This window comes from Halichoerus grypus, chromosome 10 (assembly GCF_964656455.1).
Source record: "Halichoerus grypus chromosome 10, mHalGry1.hap1.1, whole genome shotgun sequence".
Lineage (NCBI taxonomy): Eukaryota > Metazoa > Chordata > Mammalia > Carnivora > Phocidae > Halichoerus > Halichoerus grypus.
In genome coordinates, this window is record NC_135721.1 from 114477920 (window position 1) to 114492845 (window position 14926).

Here is a 14926-nt window from a genome sequence, read left to right on the forward strand (position 1 = left end):
CCAGCTCTAAGGAAGGTCAGAATCACACACGTGGATTTGTCCAACCAGGTAGCCTGTTTCCTTCGTGCTTGGCAGGAGTTATGTCACCTGAGAGCTTGAAAGGACGTTTCTTGAAAGAGGAGCCGCCCTCCCTAGAATCGGGAGGGTGACGCTGGGAGGAGCCAGGCCTCACAAGTCTTTACACAAGACTGTTCTGATTGGGTAACAGTGCTCCTAGCAAACTTATTAGGGCATAAATTATATGAGATCTCAAGGGCTTCCGTTTATTCTTCAAATCCAAACTCCTAACCACAGTCCACAAGAAAGACTATAATCTGGCCCCTGCTTCTTTCTCTAACCCCATATCCTGTCACTTGGCCCCTCGCTCACTCCTCTCCAGCCAAACTGGCCTCCTTGCCGTTCCTTGAGCATGCCAAGAAGGCTCCTGTCTCAGCGCCTTTGCACCTAATATTTTCCTGACTGGTATGCATTACCCCCATGGTGGGCTCCTTTTCAATCTTCAGGTTTCAGATCAAATGCCACCTCTTCGGAGAGGGCTTCCTAGATGTCCCATCTAAAGTAGCACTGCCCTCTCTTTTATTTCCTCCATATAACTTTTCACTCTTTGAAATTATTTGTTTGCTACATTTCCATTGTCCATTGCCCCTACCAGGCTGTAAATTCCATGACCGCAGAAACCTTGTCTGTCTTGTTTTCTGCTGTAACCCCAGCACTTAGCACATGGTGGGTGTCCAACATATGCTTGTTGAAGCAATACAGTTTGGGGTTGACATCTCCCAGAGTACTGGTGGGTGGAATTTATGTGTGTCACTATGTGGAGTTGTCATTGGATAACAGCTACACGTTGAGTGGTGGCTGTGGCTTGTGAGGGTATCCCCTAGGACTTGGGCCATGTGGTATTTATCTGGGATATTATTGCCTGGGTCAGTGTCAGAAGACGGTGTCAGAGGTCAGTGAAGGAGGAATTATACTTGGCCTATTTTAGCACCGAAACTGGATTTTCTTTCTTCCTTCCTTCCTTTTCAGTAATAGTGGACTGGTTTATTCAGGTAATCCTTCCTCTGAAAATAGTGGCAATGTTACACAAAATACAAAAATTTTCCCCTGAAAAACACTGAAAGGTTTATAAGTGATTGTCTTCTCCTCGTGTCTTCACATGGTCTGTAACACTGCCTGTGTGTACATGGTCTGCACATACCTTTGTCCAAATTTCCTCTTTTTATAAGGACACCAGTCATACTGGATTAGGACCCACTTATATAACCTCGTTTAATCTTAAATACTTCTTTTAAAGGCCCAATATCCAAATACAGTCACATTCTGAGGTACTAGGGGTTAGAATGTCAATATATGAATTCTGGGGGAAAACAATTCAGCCCATAGCAACCACCATGTTTTGCTGTCTCCTACCAATGCCAATGAACAAGATGTCAGGGCCCAGCATTGCTATGTGTGTCCTTACTTCCTTTCCCTTGCAACTGGGACTCTGGTTTAAGCTGCTCATGATTTCTCCCCTCCCCATGGAGAAGTTAACTTTTCTGGGGTGGCGGAGCACTCATTGTGGAGGGGGACACTGGAAGTTTCCCAAACTTTCCTTCTTCCCTACATGGCTCCATGCCTAGAATTACCATATTACTTATACCAGGAGTCTCTAAGCTGTGATTTGATTCAGTTCAGTGCCAACCAGCTGGCCTTAAGGAAATAGGACTGACAGATTTGGGTGGAAGAAGAGATGGAGGCGAGGAGCACAAAGTTCAGAGCAGGAGTCAGCCTGAATGGGGAGCCTGTTGGAAATGGATTCTACATCCCTGAAAGCTCATTCAGTTATTATATCAGCCAGGTGGTCAATTAACAAGCATTTCCCAGGTTACTCTGTGTCTAGCTCTGAGTTCCAACCAGAATGGATGCACTACCTCCCCTGCTCAGAGAGCTCCTATTGAGGGGTTGGAGGAAAGGGGAATTTCCAAGAAAAGTAACACATGACAGCAGTAGTACCAGGTACTGTGAGAAACGGGAACAGCAAGGGAGGGAGGGATCCCATCCAGGCAGATCATGGAAAGCTTTTTAGAGGAGGCACAAAGGCAAGCTTGTGTTGTTCCAATGAGGGTGGAAAAACAGCATTTGGTAAGAGAGAACACAATTTGCAAAGTCCTGAAGAAGAGAAAAAATCAACTATGTGCACATACACCTGGATATATGGAAATATATGGAAAACTGTCAAGACTTGTATTAGTGGAAACTTTTACTGTCCAGTGCCTCCCATCACCCTCAGAACTAAACTTCAACCCTCACACTGGCCTTGTCTGTCTCTCCATCCTCATCCTCATACCTCACTTATTATCCTCAGTTGTTCCTTTACATTCTTTGGCCTTCTTTCATTTAGACCTCAGGGTCTTTGCACTTGCCCAAGATGATATAGCTAATAAGCTCTGCATGTTTCCTTTTCTCCATGTGACTTCATATCATTTCTCAAGTCCACCTCCTCAGAGAGGCCTTCCCTGACCACCCTGTCTAAAGTAGCTTCCTTTCCTGCAGAGGAAAGAAAATATATAATCACAGAATATTTCTCTTTTTTTTTTTTTTTTCTTGTTTATAGTCCATCTTGCCTGCAGGACTAAGACTCCATGAAAGCAAGGATTTTTGTCTTTATGTTCATGGCTGTGTCCCCAGCATCTAGAACAATGTCTAACACAATATGTATATAATAAATATTTTATTTTTTTTAAGATTTTATTTATTTGGGGGAGAGAGAGAGAGAGAATGAGTGGAGAGAGGGACAGAGGGAGAGGGAGAAGCAGGCTCCCTGCTGAGCTGGAATCCTGATGTGAGGCTTGATCTCAGGACCTTGGGATCATGACCTGAGCCAAAGGCAGAGGCTTAATCAACTGAGCCACCCAGCCACCCCTGTAATAAATATTTTAAATTACAGTTAACCCTTGAACAACATGGGTTTGAACTGTGCAGGTGAATTTTTTATAGTACAGTGCTATAAATGTATTTTCTCTTCTTTTTTTAAAGATTTACTTTATTTATTTGAGAGAGAGAGCGAGAGCCAAGCGGGGAGAAGGGTAGAGGGGGAGGGAGAGAGATAACCCCAAGCAGACTCCCCACTGAGTACCAAGCCTGATTCAGGGCTCAATCTCACAACCCTGAGACAGTGACCTAACTGAAACCAAGAGTCCGAAGCTTAACCTACTGAGCCACCCAGGTGCCCCCTCCATTTTCTAAAGATTTTATTTTTAAGTAATCTCTACACCCCATGTGGTGCTCAAACTCACAACCCCGAGATCAAGAGTCACATGCTCTACCAATTGAGCAAGCCAGATGCCCCTCTTCCTTATGATTTTCTTAATAACATTTTCTTTTTTCTAGCTTTATTATAAGAATACAGTATATAATACATATACAAAATATTTGTTAACTGACTTTATGCTATTGGTCACGGTAGGCTATTAGTAGCTACATTTTTGAGGAGTCAAAAGTTGTACACAGGATTTTCAACTGTGTGCAAGTTTGGTGCCCCAACCCCCATGTTGTTCAAGGGTCAATTCTAACTAAATGAGTGTGAATGTATTAATATATTACTTGAATAATTTTTAAAAAGAACAGTTATATTGAGAAGCTCTTGAAGGGGAGAGATGACAAGAATCTGAGGCCATTTGATCAAGGGGGATGTTAAAGGAAAGACAAGGAGGTGGGAACCCTGGCCTGACTCCTGTCAGAGAGGCAATGGAAAGGGGGGTTTAGGCCTTGAGGAAGGCCCTGGGTCTCCAAAGTTCCCCGGGAAAGAGGGTGAGGCATACAACCTGGGAAAATGGTAGGTTCTCTGTGGGGGACATTTGCTCAGGGCTTGCTGTGCAAGGGTGAATAGGAAGGGGAAGGTGTGTAGTGTTGGGGAAGACAGGGGTGGTATTTGGGGCAAGATGGGGAGTTCACCAGTAGAAATGGGCCTTGAGGGGGTGTGTAGGTGGACGGTCTGTGAGGCAACTTATCAGGAACAGTGGCTGGTAATGTTCCATAAGGGCAAAGGACCTTTGAACAAAAAAAAATTTTTTTTTTTACTCTTAGGAGTTACATATTTATTTAGTGAATATGAGAAAATGAAAATTGTGATTCTTATGGTTATTACGTTGGATGAGACTAAAATAGGTATTTAAGAAAAAACAATGAGAACATTTAGAGTCAAATCCAATAGCCAATTGGAGGATTTGGCCACATTCATATGAGATCATGATTGAGGGCACCTCCCTGGTTGCCTCTCCCCTCCAACCCATTTCCCAACTCTTCCTTGTGGTTCCAGTGTACTTCTTTGGAACCACTGTCACACCTGGTAATTAATTTTTAAGATTTAATGTCTGTCTGCTTCCCCCACCCCTAACTCCAAGGGAAAGGAGCACTGGATCCTGGAGCTATTATAGGACTTGGTACATAGTAAACTCTCAATTAGTGGCTAATGGAGCATGAACTATGAAGAGAGAGCGGTGTTGGATTGGGGGGGGGTGTCCCAATGAGGATTGGAGTGGGGGGAAATACCTGGGAGACCTGGATAGGCTTTCTGTAAGGCTGGGCTAAAGGTTGTTAAGGCGGGATCGAGGTTTTATTTGACAGAATTCCCCAGGAGGCAGGGATGGAGGTCTGGATGAAGAGAAAATGGAGGTCCCCAAAAGGTGGAAATGGGGGGTTAAGCAACAGCCATGGGTGAATGTCTGAGATGATGGGGGATTAAGACCGGGTTGAGATGGGAGGCACTTCAGGAGACTCCCAGTAGGTGTGATGGATGGGGCTCACTGTAGTTGGGGACAATAAGTTTATGGTAAGGAGTGAGAATCAGTGTTGCACAGCTAAGGCAAGGGTCTTGGGTTAGGTGAAAGTCCTTGTCACAGAGTTGGGTGGTCCGGGTTAGGTGGGGGATACTGTGTGCGGTGGAAATACGTTCCATGTTGCATAACTGGGGGTCTCACGTGCAGAGGCGGGGGTGGCAGGTCCAGATAATATGAGGGGTCCAATACCCAATTGGGAGGTCCGCTGTGTGCGGCTGGGATGAGGCCAGTGTGCAGAACTGGGGATTCAAGTGAGACAGGGATGGGGGTCCACATGCCGGTGACTGGGTTATCCGGGGGAGCCATGGCTGAATTTCCCGGACGGGGGGGCTCGGCGGCAGCTCCCGAGCGCCCCCTGGCGGCCCTGGCCCCGCCGCGGTTCCCACAATGCTCACGTAGCCCCGCATCGGCTCCCGAGACGGCGGCAGCTCCAAGATGGCGCAGACGATTTTCGAGGCCCTGGAGGGTGAGCGGCGGCGAGGCCTGGGGAGTCGGCTGTTCCGCGTTGCGCCCCCTCCCGCCGCGTCCTCGCAGCGCCGGGCCCAGGGCGCGCGGCGGCCGCGGGGCGGAGGGCGCCGGGGCCGGAACAGCCGCGGGGCGGGAGGGGCACGGGCGGGAACAGCCGCGGGAGACGAGGCCCGGCGGGGGGGTGGGCACGGGGACGGGAACAGCGGCGGAGATAAGGCTCAATGGCGGAGGGCGGGGGCATGGGACCAGAACAGCCGCGGGAGCCGAGGGTCGGCTCAAGGGGGACAACGGGACAGGAACAGCGAGGAGAGAAAGCCCTGGGGGGGCGGGGGAGCACCGGGGCAGAACAGCCAGGGAGGCACGGCCGGGGCGGAGGCGGGGAAAGGCCTTGGACAGGAACAGCGTCAACCGCGAGGGCCTCGGGCCGGCGCGGGAGGGGCTTCCTGGAGGGAACAGCCGGGGAGGCCGCAGCGTGGAAGCCGGGACCCCGCCAAGGCTGCGCTGAGGGGGACGGTGGTGCGGGGGCGGGAGAGGCTTGGCGGCTGAAGCAGCCTAACTGACCACGAAGAACTTGTATCGAGCGTCAGTTGTGCCTCATGCCTTGAGGTAGTCTCTCAAAATAGATCAGGAAAGGATAGGTGCTACCTGTGTGCAAGGCCAGGACTCGGTGCTCACAGACCCAAACCAACAAACACTAGGCGCCTATTTTGTGTACCGTGCTGGGGTGCAGAGTTTTATGCACTCAGACCAAGAAACGATGGGTGTCAACGGTGTGCTTGGCTGGGACGCAGTACCCTCTGACGGAAACCTATAAACACTGGGCGCCAACTGATTGTCCTGTGCTTAGGAGATTCCTAGCATGGAAGTGGACCACAGGCGCAGGGAATCTGGGCTTTGGAGACAACAGACACTGAAGGCCTCCCTTTGCACCTGCGGGACATAGGTGGCTGGGGAGGAGTCCGTGACTTTAGGACCGTGGCACAGGGTAGATGTAGGCGGATACAGACCCGAGATGTTCTTAGAGGGGTGTGATAAGATCAGTGTACACATAATTAGGGTGAAGACTGAAAGTTGGCCAGACTAGTAGTATGTAGCTGAGACTTAGTCCTGTAGGACATCTCAGCCATGTCCCTTCACTTCTTAGAGGATCAGAGTTCTCACAATAAAATGGGGGTAAACCCTACAGCCGTCTGGAGAATTTCAATCTCAGGAATACTCACTGAGCCAGACACAATTCCTGCCCCACAGTCGGGGCAGGGGGCATGTGAGGGGAGGGAAGCATACAGAAATTATGGAACAAGCAACTATTGAAATTACAGAATTATAGAAAAGGTAAACCATAAAAGATTACCTTAGCTGGCATTTGGTGCTATTATGGGTGATGGACGTGGGGTACCAGGGTCAGTGTGGTTCTCTTCGGGAGACCAATAGAATAGGGTGAGGCCTACTTTCTCTTTAGGTTCCATGGACGTCCTCCATGTTTGAATTTTTACTACAAGAATGTGTTCATGTATTGAGTGATGAAATTAAAAGAAAAATCAGTTCCTAGGACAGTGTGATGCATGCTGGGCTAGAACAAGGACAGCAGAACTGTGGGGACCCAGAGATGACCCAGGCAGTAGGAACTGCATTTACAAAGCCCTGGGGGAAGAGAGGTCTTCGAGGATTCACAGAAGTTCATGTGAGTGAGGAGCTAGAGATGAGACTTGTGAACTTTATCTTGGAATCACTGTGGAGCTGAGAAAGGGTTTTCAGCAGGGGAGCAGCACAATTTGATGTATGTTTTATAAAGTTCACTCAGGCTGCTCTGAGGACACACTGGAGGGGGCCAGAGTGGCAGCAGGGAGGTGAGTGAAGTAGCTGCAGTTGTCCTGCTGAGAACTGATGGTGGCCTGAGCCAGGGGGACAGCTGCGGGATGGAAGAAAGTGGATCTGAGAGAGGCAGTGGAGGCAGAATAGGCTAGACTTGCTGAAGGACTAGAAATGAGGAGGAGGCAGGGAAACAGGTTGGGGAAAGAATAAAGGGGTGCCCCAGGGGCTGTGGCTGGGTGGACATTAGTGCTTATTCTTGTTGATGAGGATTACTGGAAGAGGTTAAACTGAGGGTTGAGGGTGACACACTTAGCTTGATCTCAGTTTTAGACAGGCAGCATTTTTAAAAAGACTGTTTTTTACTTTTAGCAGCTTTAGGTTCATAACAAAGTTGAAAGGAAGGTACAGAGATTTCCTGAATAGCCTCTGACCTCACACATGACTAGCCTCCCCCATTATCAACATAATTTGCCAGAATGGTACATTTGCTACCAAGGATGAATCTACATTGACACATCATAGTCATCCAAAGTCAGTGGTTTTTCTTAATGTTCACTCTGGGTGTTGCACATTCTATTGGACAAATGTACAATGACATATATCCATCATTACAATATCATCACAGAGTATTTTCACTGCTCTAAAAATCTTCTATGTTCTGTCTGTTCAGCTCTCCCCCAAAACCCCCGGCAATCACTGATCTTCTGATTGTCTCTATAGTTTTGACAGACAGTATTTTTTGAATCAAAATTAAAAAAAAAAAATTTAAGATTTTATTTATTTGACACAGAGAGAGAGAGCGAGAGCGCATGCACAAGTAGGGGGAGTGACAGGCGGAGGAAGAGGGAGAAGCAGGCTCCCCGCTAAACAGAGAGCCCGACATGGGGCTCAATCCCAGGACCCCTGGGATCATGACCTGAGCCGAAGGCAGACACTTAACCACCTGAGCCACCCAGGCGCCCCTTGAATCAAATTTTTTATTTTGAGATCATTGTGTTTTTTTCTGTATATTCATATATACCCTTTACCTAGTTTCCCTCAATGTAACATTGTGCAAGACTATTTTATATCACAACATACAGAACAGTTCCATCGCTATAAAAGGCTGCCTTTTGGTAGTCATACCCACCTCCTTCCCCTCTCCCTGTCATCCCTGATGTCTGTCAACCACTAATCTGTTCTCTGGTTCTAAAATTTTGTCATTTCAAGAATGTCATGTAAATGGAATCGTATAGTTTATGACTTTTGAAATTGGCTTTTTTCCACTTATCATAATTCCCTGGGGTTTCACCCAAGTTATTGTGCATATCAGTAGTTCGTTCCTTTTTATTACTGAGTTGTAGTCCATGGTATGGATGTACCACAGTTTAACTATTCACCCATTGAAGAACATCGGAGTTGTTTCCAGTTTTTTACTATTATGAATAAAACTGCTGTGAATACTCATGTACAGATTTGCATACAAATGCTAATCTACTCACAGTTTTGCCTAAAATAGGAGAAGATTTACTGAAGCTCATCCAGGGGAGCAAACCCCAGGTTTGGGACTCTAGATTTTGGGGAGAACTAGACGGGAGGTGAATGAGTCTGCCCAGGGAGAGGAGAGAGAATCCAGACTCAAGGAACCTTTCAAAACAAACATTTAGGGATGGACAGAAGAGAGCAGAGCAGTCTGTGAAGGAGTGAGCAGAGAGGTGGGAGAAGACCCAGGAGGGAGGTATCCTAGAGTCAGAGAAGGAATGTCTCAGGAAGGAATGTCCGATGCTGCCAGGCATTCTTTGGTGATTTTGGTGGAATGCTGGGGGCTTAAGCCCCATGAGGTGGGTAGAGGATGATTGGGAGATGGGTAGAAGAGATAGAAGGATGATTCATGTTGAAGGGAGGAGAGATAGGAACACGGGTTTAAGAGCGGTCATTCTAGAGAGACCTGAGCATGTGTAGCTGTTGATGGGAAGGAGAGGTTGCAGGCATACTGTGAAGAAAGGGACCAGTTGGTGGAGAGTGGTTTCTGAGGGAGCAGGAGGGGTTGGAGGGGAGAGCTGGCCTCAGGAGAGACACAGTATGCATTGTGAGAAGAGAAAATACAAATTCACTTCGGCTGCAGCAACTAATGGTTCTAATTTCCGTTGCCTTTAGAAGCTGGACCAGGTGTCCAGGTAAAAGCTGAGAGGTTGGAAGCAGAGCATTGGCTGTGGGGACAGAGAGAAGGAGGCATCCTCTGGGTTTTTTGGGAGGAAGGCAGTGTGCTTTGGTGCCCACTTAGGTGTGAGGTGACCTGTCCTCCAGCTGGTGACATGGCTGGACAGTGTACTACTGTGAACCTCAGCAGCAGTGACAACTGATTGGAAAACACGGAAGTACTCAGCCTCTCACGGGTGCCCTGACCGTAAATTCAGATTACACTGTTTACTGAGGAACTGAAAAGAGCAATACAACGTTGGAAAATAAGGGAAGCAAGGACGCCCAAGTGCAAACCGATTTGTGGGATTTGTAGGGTAGGATGGGAAGACTCGGTAACATGATTTGTGGAGGGCTTATGATTTAGGACCATACTGTTCCCTGAGGAAGAGAGAAGTCCAATCTAGCAGTGGTTTAAACAGGGTAGAGGTTTATTTCTCTCTCTCTCTCTTTTTTAAAGATTTTATTTATTTATCTGACAGAGAGATAGAGAGAGAGCATAAGTAGGCAGAGTAGGAGGCAGAGGGAGAGGGAGAAGCAGGCTCCCCGCTGAGCAGGGAGCCGGACGTGGGGCTTGATCCCAGGACTCTGGGATCATGACCTGAGCCAAAGGCAGACGCTTAACCGACTGAGCCACCCAGGCGCTCCTAGAAGTTTATTTCTCTATGGGAAATTTCTGTATGGGAGTCCAGAGGAAGATGGTCCAGAGCTCCAAGGATGGCTGTGTTCTACAAGGTTCTCAGAGGCCCAGGATCTTACCAGCTTTTGCCCTGCAATTCCTAGGGTATGGCCCTTTTCCTTATGATATGGGATGGTGGCTAGACTTCCCCAGTATCATATTCTTGTTGTAGGAAGCAGGATAGAGGATGGAGCAAAAAAGGGCATCACATACCAGGCAGTTTTAAGATAACTTCCCAGATACCACCATAGAACACCTTTCCTTAAATCCCATTGTCCAGAATTTAGACATTCCTTAGCTGCAAGAGCAGCTGGGAAATGTAATCTTTATTGTGGGGGGCCACATTTTCAGTCAAAAATCTTGGATTCTATTGCAATGGAAGTAGGAGAGAATGTATATTGGGGCACAGCCAGCTGTCTTTGCCACAGAGGGCTTGTGTTGTGTCTGGCTCGTAAGGGGGAAGTCAGAGAGTCCGTTTCTTTTTTCAGGAATGGACAATCAGACCGTCCTGGCGGTCCAATCATTGTTGGATGGCCAAGGAGCAGTCCCTGATCCAACAGGCCAGAGTGTCAGTGCACCTCCTGCTATCCAGCCACTGGGTGAGTATCTGCTCAAGTTCACGGTTCACCGGTGGGAAGGGCGGGTAGCTCCCTGTGAAAAACAGGTGGGGCTCATGAAGGGGTATAGGAGTGAATTGCCTACTGGGGTGCCCAGGATACCATCTGGTGTCTGAACCTTCTCCCCTTCCTCCCAGCCTGGGTTTTCAGGCTCATGTTTTTCTCTGCTTAGCAACGAGGACACACTTTCTCAGTCACTTAGTGAATGTGAGGATCATGACATAGGGAATGGCTAAGAGCTTAGTAATGCTTGTACCTTTGACCCAAAAGTTATTTCTTAACCTCCCCTCTATGGAAAGAATAGGCTGAACATGAATCTCCAATTTCCAGGCCAGGCCCCTGAGACACAGAGAAGGCAAGGAACTTTAGAGCCCTGTGTGAGTCTGTGTATTCATTTACTCATTCCACAAACATTTTTAAATATTTGGGAACCATTCTGGGCACAGAGAGATACCCACCTGGGTTTGAATCCTTGTTCCTGTAGTTAGTTCCTGGCTCTATGACCTTGGGCAAGTAAGTTAACTTCTCTGTGCCTCAGTTTCTACATCTGTAAAACAAGGATAATAGTCTTACCTCATAGAAACCTTTTGAGGATACTTGGGACTCACTTTCAGTTGTTTTGTAAATAAGGAACACAAGTTTCTTGTGGTTTGTACAGATGAATGCTTATTTCTCTCTCTCTTTTTTTTAAATTTATTTTTATTTATTTATTTATTTTAAAGATTTTATTTATTTATTCATGAGAGACAGAGAGAGAGAGAGAGAAAGAGAGAGGGAGGCAGAGGGAGAAGCAGGCTCCCCAAGGGGCAGGGAGCCCGATGCGGGACTCGATCCCAGAACCCTGGGATCATGACCTGAGCCGAAGGCAGATGCTTAACCATCTGAGCCACCCAGGTGCCCCTGCTTATTTCTCTCTTACACGAAGTCCTGATGTGCATTTGGGGGTGGGTATGGTCTTTCTTATGGTTCTCTTGCCCTCTGCCTACAGTCCAGGTTGGCTGCTCCAGCTTTCCACTTTCATTTCCACATTCTAGCCAACACGAAGGGAAGAAAGAACAAAGTGGAAGTCATACGCCTTCCTGTTTTTTTTTTTTTTTTAAGATTTTATTTATTTATTTGAGAGAGCGCGAGAGCAAGCGAGCACGAGTCGGGTGAGGGGCAGAGGGAGAAGCAGACTCCCTGCTGAGCAGGATCCCGATGTGGGGCTCCATCCCAGGACCCCGGGATCATGACCCACGCCGAAGGCAGAGGCTTAACCGACTGAGCCACCCAGGTGTCCCTATATGCCTTCCTTTTATTTTTTTGATGTAATTTTCTTTATTAATAGAGTAAAAAAGAACAACACGTATCATTCACAAATAGGTGTAGTTAAAGCGCTTGACAAATTCAACACCCATTTGTGATAAAAATCATTCAGCCAGCTAGCACTAGAAGGGGGAGATTTTCTCAATTGAATAAGGGGCATCTACACAAAATGTACAACTTACATTGTACTTAATGGGGAACTGTTATGCCTTCCTTTTAAAAGGAAGTTGCATAGACACTATACTTTTGCTCTCGTCCTGTTGGTCAGAATTCAGTCGCATGACATGTCTAGTTGCAAAGAAGGCTGGGAGATAAAGTCTTTAGTTAGACGGTCATGTTTCCCACTATTACTATCTAAGAAGGGAGAGTGGATGTTGAATGACAAATAGACATTTCTGCCACAACGTGTCAAGTGCTTGGCACCCCTCAGTGGGTGGTGTCCACTATGGCTAATCATTCATTGAGTTTCTCACTCATTCAGTAAATACCCATCGAGGGCCTCCTATGTTACCCAGGAGATACTGCAGTTATGGTAATAAGTAAGACTCATTTCCTCCCTTTCGGAGGACTCATGGTTTGCTGGTGCTGGGAAGAGTGTGAGAAGAGCAATGCACCCAGCTGGAGGAACTGTGGCGACTAGCTTTAGGAAGCCTTCCTGAAGGAGGTGACATGTGAGCAGAGTCTTGCAGAGTAAGTTGTTCTGAGAGAAGCAGCTTGCAGGGGGAAGAGGGGATGCAGAGACGTAGAAGGTCATGTAGCCCATTTGGGGACTGATGAACAAATTCAGGCAGGATAAAGATTCCGAATTTCTCAGCTTTGAAGCGTACCCACTCCACTATTTCCTGAGTTCTAATTTTTCGATACCTGGGTAGACATGGCTGGATATTCCTGCAGTTGCCTATGTGGTTTTGAAATCTCCTTTTGGAAGCACAGAGTTGGCACTTGACACAAACACGCTGAGTCACAGATTGCTGTTAGGTTTTCCCCTGTTTCTCACTGTGATGCCCTCTCATTTATCTTGCTTTTTATCAATGTTCCTGTCCTTCTGCTACCGTGTGGGTGTGACCCCTAGATGATGAGGATGTTTTTCTCTGCGGGAAGTGTAAGAAGCAGTTCAACTCACTGCCGGCATTTATGACCCACAAGCGGGAACAGTGCCAAGGGAATGCCCCGCCCCTGGCCACCGCCTCATTGGCCACTAACAGCATCTACACGCCTTCGGCAGCCCCCACAGCGGTCCAGCAGGCCCCACCTCCTACCAATCGCCAGGTATTCATTCGTTCATTCGTGTGTTCGTTCATTCATTCATTCAAGTCTTTTTTGAGCATGCACTATGTGTCAGGCACCGTGTGGGCACTGTGATGGACAAATATTCCACATCACTGCCCTCATGGAGGGTGAGATAGTACCCAAACATCTATGTAGAGATATACTTTTTTCAGGGGATGTTCAGTGCAGAGAGATGGGGATGCCAAGACAGGGATGGGAGGTTTTGTCATTTTGTATATGGTGCTTGGGGAAGAGCTCTGTGAAGAGGTGACATAGGAACGGAGGCCTACGGTGATGAGGGAATGAGTCATGCTGCTAGTGTAGGGAAGAGTATTTCAGGAGAAGGGATCAGCAAGTACAAAGGCCCTGGCGTGGGAGTGTGCTGGGTTTATTCCAGGACCAGCAAGGAGGTGAGCGTGGCTGGAGCTGAGTGAGTGAGGAGGAGGGTGGGAGATGATAAGTTCAGACAGGCAACGGGGGATCCTGGTGAGCATGTGCGCCTTGTGGGCTTTTCGTCTGAGTCAGATGGGAATCTTAGGAAGGTTTTGAACAGAAGAGGGACATAGTCTGATTTACACTTAAACTAGATTACTGTGGCTGCTGTACAGAGAATAGATTTTGGTGGGAGTCAAGAGAGAAACCCAGGAGGCTTTAGGGGGCTGTTGTACCAATCCAGGCAATAGGTGGTGATGGCTTGGTCGGATGGTGGCAGTGGAGGTGGAGAGAAGAGATGAGATTTTGGAAATGTTTTGAAGGTGGAGCCAAAAGAGCTTGCGGATAGGCTGGATGTGAGGTGTGAGATCAGGAGGAGTCAAGGGGGATCCACTGCAGAGGTGGAGTTGCCATTTACTGAAGTGGGGAAACAGCAAGAAGAAGATATGGGGGGATGTCAGGAGTTCAACTGGTCACGCTGGATTTGAGATACCCATTGGACCTTTAAGTGGAGGTGGTGAAGATGCAGACAGATCTACAAGTCTGGAGGTCAGGGGAGAGCAGAGACACCCTGGGTCAGGGGCTCTTAGAGGGATTAAAGAATCCTCATAAAGGAGGCTGGACATGTCTCAGGACACCAGGTCAAGGGGTCAGATTTCCTTCTGGCTTCCTCTTGTCTCCTTATTCCTTTAAAACGTTATCTCCATCCACTGTATAGACATAATTCCTGCCGTCAGAATAAAAGCATTCACCCCCAGACCCATAGGACTTGTACGCTGATACTTCTCAGGCTGCCACAGACCTCTCCTAATACAGAGCATGGTGATTCCCACAGGAATTCTATAGTGCTATTGTTTTAGAATTTTTGAAGTAAGAATATATAATCTGCATGTTATTACATAATTTGATTTTTCATGCAATACCTTTTATCTGTTGTGTAGTATTCTGTGGTATGACTGTATTGTATTGTTTTAGTCCGTTTCCCCTTTGATGGACACTGAGGTTCTTTCCAGTTATACACTATTTGAAATAAAGCTATATAGAATACTCTTGTTCACGGACTCCCTGTGGACATGTGTGAGTGTTTCTGTAGGAGAGATACCAGAAAGTATTATTGCTGGGTCATGGGGTATTTCTCTTACAGAGAGTTATGACTTATTCTCATTTCATAGATAAGGAAATAGAAGTTCTGAAAGGTGGAGTGACTTGCCCAGGGTCACACAGCAGGGAGAAGTAGAGGTGGAAATGAAACACAGGTCTGTGGGGTTCCAGAGCCCGAGTCTTTTGCATCATGCCCTGTTTCCTTCCAGAGCCTCAGACATATCTCTTCTCTTCTCTTCCCTTCC

At 47.3% G+C, this 14926-nt stretch overlaps 1 protein-coding gene across 2 annotated transcripts in view; it reads left to right on the forward strand.

Annotated features, from left to right (window-relative positions):
* Positions 1-5189: 5189 nt before the first annotated feature.
* Positions 5190-14926, forward strand: part of ZNF341 (zinc finger protein 341) — a 42816-nt gene continuing 33079 nt past the window's right edge. For both annotated transcript variants that reach the window (XM_036079495.2, XM_078057092.1), the window contains exons 1-3: positions 5190-5286; positions 10446-10556; positions 12952-13148. In XM_036079495.2, coding sequence (XP_035935388.1) covers positions 5256-5286; positions 10446-10556; positions 12952-13148 — 339 coding nt within the window. In that variant the 5' untranslated portion in view covers positions 5190-5255. The remainder of the gene's footprint in view (positions 5287-10445; positions 10557-12951; positions 13149-14926) is intronic.